Source organism: Elephantulus edwardii, unplaced genomic scaffold, assembly GCF_000299155.1.
Source record: "Elephantulus edwardii isolate Elephantulus edwardi_28Jun2011 unplaced genomic scaffold, EleEdw1.0 scaffold00333, whole genome shotgun sequence".
Classification (NCBI taxonomy): Eukaryota; Metazoa; Chordata; class Mammalia; order Macroscelidea; family Macroscelididae; genus Elephantulus; species Elephantulus edwardii.
In genome coordinates this window covers 882,901-889,228 of record NW_006400083.1, presented here as the reverse complement: position 1 = coordinate 889,228, position 6,328 = coordinate 882,901, and the positions used below count along the sequence as shown (strand labels likewise).

Sequence of the window (6,328 nt, the reverse complement as noted above, 5' to 3'; positions counted from 1 at the left end):
AAGGCCCTCTATGAGGTGGATTGATTCAGTGACTGGGATAATTGGGATGGGAGTTTCAGAGACAGTGCGATTGGCACAGGACAGAGCGGAGTTTAGGGCTGTTGTACATAGGGTCGCTATGAGTCGCAAGTGACTCGACGGCACATAGCAACAACAACAACAAAATGTGAAATATCCCAAGTAGTTTGTTCCACACACGGCCATGGAGAACCCACCAGCATAAGAAATGGAACTTGCCCATTCCACCCAGACTGTCTTCCTTTCTAACCCAAATTTTCTGCCCCCTCCCACAAGAAACCATTAATGTTTTTCATGTTCTCTTACCTCTTTTACTTTTTTGTTTTCATAGTTTTATCAAGTATGCATGTTATGAAACTTTAACATTTAGAGCAGGTTATTCTTCCATGTCTTAACAGGCCATCTGTAGTAGGTGGCAGTGGCTGCTGCTGGTTACTGTAACTCATAGTCATATAAGTTTGTGTGTGTGTGTGTGTGTGTGACCTGATTTATTTACCTGTCCTCCTATTAGTACACAATTGGATTCTACGCTTTTTGGAACCTGTTATAAACAATGTTTTTATGATCTGCCTCATACAGGTTTCCTTGGGTGTCAAGCTTTATAACTAGAAGAATTGCTTGGTCAGTATATATGTAAGACTAAACTTCAAAATCTTGTGCAGTGGAGTAGAATAGTTCAGAACACTAGTTTTGACATAAAACCAACTAGTTCTTAAGTTCAGACTCTATCACTTCCTAACAGTGTTACTTAGAAAAACGTAAGTTCTCTGCATTTCCACTTTCTCTTCCAAAAAGTGAGCATAATTACTTCAGAGTTATTTGAAGGGTTAAATGAATAGAAATCACCAATGTCAAGGAGCCTATATTTTTAGTGCACTAAACGATGTGCTGCTAACCAAAAGGTAGGTGGTTTCTTCTGGAGGAGAAAGGCAGGCAATCTCTTCCTGTAAAGACTCAGCCTCTGAAATCTGCTGGGGATCTGCAGGAGAGATGACCAGCTTCATAGTGGTGGGTGTGTTCTGGTGGTTTGGGGTGGATTTTGTTTGTTTTCTCCAATGTTACCCATTACTTGACTTAATCCTTTAATGAACTTGTCAAAATAATGCCCATTTTGCAGCTATTAGAAAGAATGTTGTTGTTGTTGTTGTTGATTGCCTTTGAGATGAGCACCACTCATGGTGACCCTATGAACAAAAGGCCTGAAGCCCCTCCACAACCATCAGCATTTATCAAAGTTCACAGGGTTTCCGGAGGCATGTTATTTAGGAAGTGGATAGAAAGATTCAATATCTGACAATTGGTGCTAGAGCTGGGATCTATCATTTAGACCAACTTAATTCATTGTTTGGTTTTCCTTCATGTAGTCTTCCATCATGATTCTTTAACTAGTCTTCAAAAAATAAGTCCCCAGAGAAGTGAGGATGTAACAAGAAGGAGCAGGGGAGAGGGATGGGATGGCCCAGAAGCATTTTACCTGGTCTCCTGTGGGGGTTCTTCACGACTGTTTTCATTTTGGGTTGTTTGTATGCAGAAGTATGAATCTGAACTGCATCTCATGAATCTGCTTCCCTGACTTGGAAAGCTCATTCTTCTTGAGTCCCACTTCCTAGCCTTCTAGGAAGTCCAGTGGTCTATCAACTGATAAGTAACTTTTGTACACAAGGATGGGAAATTCTAGTCCTTTTTTCTGTCTCCTCACCCCCTGCACCAGCAGGAGTAGCATCCACTTCCTAAATAACATGCCTCTGGAAACTCTCTAAATTTTGAGAAATGATAATTATGAAAAGGCTTCAGATCGTTTGTTCATAGGGTCACTATGAGTCATGCTTGCCTTGACAGCAATCATCAACAACACCCTATCCACCAGATTTGGACTCATTTACAACTGAGCATGTAAGCCTCTAAGAACTAGGGAACTTGAAGGCCAGGGCTGACTGACAGGACAGAGAAGCAGTCACAAAGCTGCCAGTCCAAGCCTGCAGCCTTGCCCCTTCCAGTGCTGAAGACCCTCTCAGGTCCCTTTGCTCACCAAGGCATGAAAGGCATGATCCATCTTTCCCTCATCAGTTATGCATTTTCATAAGCACTCAATGCATTCATTTCTTTTGAAAGAAGGGTAGGAAGAGAAAACTGATGTGCATAATATCTTTCATTTTCTGCAAAAACCATGAACATCAGTATTGGACAAGTTTTCATTTCTCCTAATTCTGAGGAAGGGGTGAATCTGAGTCAGCAGAAGCCAGGGAGCAGAGAGACGCTTGCTTTAGACAATGGACAAGGAAAAACTGATTGGGTTAGGAGATTTTTGGTTACTTTACTATTGTTGTTGTTGTTGTTGTTGTTGCTGTTAAGTGCCATCACATCATTTGCAACTCATAACAACTCTGTGTACAACAGCTCTGAACTGTGTTCTTTCTTGAGCCAACCTCATCATCTTTGACACACCCACCCCCATTACCCCAACCACTGAGTCAATCCATCTCATCTAGCGTCCTCCTCTCCTGCACTGTCCCTCCACCCTCCTAAACATAATGTCCCTCTCCGACTGTTCCCTCCTTGTAACATGCCCAAAGTACATCAGATGAAGCTTCAGAATCCTTGCATCCAAGGAGTAGCTTGTTATCACCCTCTCCAGGACAAATTCGTTTATTCTCCTAGCAGTCCATGTTTTATTTCATTCTCTTCATCAGTCCCACAGCTCAAAGAAACAAATTCTCCTTCTATCATCCTGAGTAATTGTCCAGCTTTCTGATGCATAGCAAGTAATTACAAAGAGCATGGCCTGGATCAGGAGTACCTTAATCTCCAAACTGACATAATTGCTCTTCAGTACTCTGGAGAGGTCCCTGATAGCAGATTGTCCCAGTGCAATTTGTCTTTTGATTTCCTGGGTGCTGGTACTGAGATTGTGTTGATTGTGGAGCCAATCAAACTGAAGCTGTTAACAATCTCAATCTCTTCACCGTCGATCATGATGCTGCCAATTGACCCAGTGGTGAGAATCTTTGTTTTCTTGATGTTGGGCTTCAGTCCATATTGAAGGCTGCAGTCCTTGACCTTCTGTAGCAAGCACTTCAGCAAGCCTCTTCAATTTCAGCAAGCAAAGTTGTGTCATCTACATAATGCAGGTTATTTATGAGTCTTCCTCCAATCCTGATGCCACATACCTCCTCATAGAGCCCAGCCTCCCAGATGATCTGTTCTGCATATAGATTAAAGAGGTATGTAGATAGGACACATCCCTGGTGTACACTCTTCCTAATTTTGAACCATGGAATGTTTCCTTGCTCTGTCCTAACAGCTGCCTCCTGGCCCTAATAGAGATTTTGCACAAACATAATCAAATGTTGTAGGATTCTCATTCTTTTCAGAGTTAGCCACAGTTTGTTGTGATCCACACAGTCAAATGCTTTTGCATAATCAATGAAACACAGACAGACACTCCTCTGGTACTCTCTGCTTTCAAGATTTAACATTGGCTTTTAAACCCAGCCTGCACATCTGGCAGTTCTCTGTTGGTGTGCTGCTCCAGTCGTTTTTGGATCATTTTCAGCAGGATCTTGCTTGCATGTGACATAAATTATATTGTTCGATAATTTTCAAACTCTCTCAGGCCACCTTTCCCTGGAATGGGAACAAATACGATCTCTTTGAGTCCATTGGCCAGGTGGTTGTCCTCCAGATTTCTGGGCACAAATTGATGAGTATCGTCTAGAGTATTGTCTGTTTGTTAAAATATGTCAATTGGTATGACGTCAATTCCTGGGTCCTTGTTTTTCTCCAATTCCTTCAGAGAAGCTTGAACTTCTTCCTTCATCGCCACGGGTTCTTGTTCATACATTGCTTCATGAAATTCTGTCAGCCAATTCCTTTTGGTACAGTGACTCTGTATATTCCCTCCATCTTTTTCTTTTAATGCTTTCTGCATCATTTAATATTCTACCCATCATATCCTTAAGTATTGCAATTCGAGGCTTGAATTTGTTCTTCAGTTCCTTCAGCTTCAGAAATGCTGAGCAAGTTAGGCCCTCTTGATTTTCTAACTCCAGCTCTTTGCACATTTCATTATAATACTTTGTCTTCATGTGCTGCTCTTTTAAACCTTCTGTTCAGCTTTCTAATTTATTTATTTCTTCCCTTTGCTTTGGCTTCTCAGTGTTCTAGTGCAGTATTCAAAGTCTCAATTGACTTCTATCTTGTTCTTTTCTTCCTCCTCTGACTTTGTAATGATATTTGCATTTTCCATGATGATATTCTTGATGTCTTCCCACAGTTCATCTGGTCTTCGTTCATTAGTGTTCCAGGCTTCAAACATGTTCCTGAAAAACAAACAAACAAAAAATCCCACAACAACAAAAACAACAAAATGTTCCCCAGATGGTCTTGAAATTCAAGTAGGATAGACTCAAGGTCAAATTTTGTTTCCTGTGAATTTGACTTAACTTTTTTTAGCTTTATTTGAACTTTCATATGAGTAGTTGGTGGTCTGTTCCACAATAAGCACCAGGCCTATTTTTCACCTCTAGTATTGAGCTTCATTAGCAATTCTTTCTACAGATGTAATCGATCTGATTCCTATGCATGCAATCAGATGAAAACCATGTGTATAGTCTGCATTTATGTTTCTTTTTTTGTTATCTAGTTTTTATTTCAGTCATAAATTTGTCTGCAATCCTGCTAAGCTTGTAGAGAAATAAAGCATGGAACCCAAAGAACTGTAGCAAGAGCACTGCAAGCACACTGGGGGTCGCAAGGTGATTTCTGGAGCTATAGAAGGAATGATTTGGTGATTAAGAGAAAACATGAAATACAGATCATAATTAGAGTTGTCCACAGTCAGCAATGGTGTTCTTGCTGGTCTTGCCATTCCTGGACCCAAAGCGCTCCATGGCTTCCACAATGTTCATGCCTTCTTTCACCTTGCCAAAGACTACATGCTTGCCATCCAACCATTCAGTCTTAGCAGTACAGATAAAAAACTGGGAACCGTTTGTATTGGGTCCAGCATTTGCCATGGACAGGATGCCAGGACCTGTGTGCTTCAGGATGAAGTTCTCATCAACAAACTTCTCCCCATAGATGGACTTGCCACCAGTACCATTATGGCGTGTGAAGTCTCCACCCTGGCACATAAACCCAGGAATGATTCTGTGAAAGCAGGAACCTTTGTAACCAAATCCTTTCTCCCCAGTACTCAGAGCACGGAAGTTTTCTGCTGTCTTTGGGACTTTATCTGCAAGCATCTCGAAGGAGACGCGACCTAAAGGTTCACCATCAGTGGTAATGTCGAAGTACACTACAGGATTGACCATGGCTGAGGCAAGCGTAACAAACAACTATACTGCTGAGGCGATGGCGTCTGCAAAGCAGTATGAGCGTCGCAGGCTCCTCGCTTTTAAAGGCAGTCAGGCTCCGCCCACAGGTCCCTTGCATTTATGTTTCTTATAAAAGATATTTGCAATAAATAAGTCATTGAATGTATAGATTCTGTCATTCTATCACCAAGCTTCATTTCTGTTACCAAGTCATTATTATTATTATACTCCTTCTGTCCTCCTACTGAAATTCCAATACCTTAACTATTTTCCATCTCAAAAGGTAAAAAATTAACAATCATATTGTCAGCACCAGACCCTTAAAGGGTTCTCTTTCCTAAATGAGAGCCTTCCTAAGCACAGAGCTTTCTTCTAAAGAAGACTAAGAGCTCAGGGGGTGATTTCTGAGCTTTTGTTCAAAAAGATGACTTTTCTCTGAGCAGCCTTACAGAAGAAAAAGACTGTCTGGGACCACATTTTTCCCCTCCAAACCTAGCAAGTGACCTCATTCTCATTTGTATTCTTGTTTGTAACCCCACACACACACTATCCAGTTTAGTCAGTATATTATTTTATTCATATTTTTTTAAAATAACACAGGGTATTTCCAAGCTGAGTACAATGGGCATTGTTCTTGTTTGTGATGCATCATTTCCTCCCCTGGGAGCAGGAGCAGGAGACAAGCAACAGAGACTGGACCAACTTTGAGACTGAGGTTGAAAGCGTGTAAAGCATCCTGCCTAACCATAGAGCTGAGCTTTGTCAGGCCACATCTGAGCCCAATGCTGAAATCACCCATTGCACTGACTTATTGGTGATGGGGTATGTTCATCATTTATACACTGGTTCATCCGTCAGTTTGGTTTATCTCTGGCAGGTGTAGCCTATGCCAAATAATTGATCAAATAATGTTGTTGGTGTTGTTGTTAAGTACCGTTGCGTCGCAGGCGACTCATAGCAACCCTATGAAGGAGAGTCCTCAACGTTTGGGTGTC

The 6,328-nt window shown here is 41.5% G+C and overlaps 1 protein-coding gene across 1 annotated transcript; it reads right to left on the bottom strand.

The window, feature by feature from the left end:
• Nucleotides 1–4,838: 4,838 nt before the first annotated feature.
• On the bottom strand, nucleotides 4,839–5,336 carry LOC102873624 (peptidyl-prolyl cis-trans isomerase A-like). Its single transcript, XM_006901569.1, has one exon. The coding sequence runs from the start codon at nucleotides 5,328–5,330 to the stop codon at nucleotides 4,839–4,841; it is 492 nt and encodes a 163-aa protein (XP_006901631.1). The 5' UTR covers nucleotides 5,331–5,336.
• Between the last annotated feature and the right edge of the window lie 992 nt (nucleotides 5,337–6,328).

What these genes read in the sequence shown, in the direction of transcription:
- LOC102873624 (XM_006901569.1), bottom strand. Translation starts at nt 5,330, where the DNA reads ATGGTCAATCCTGTAGTGTACTTCGACATTACCACTGATGGTGAACCT.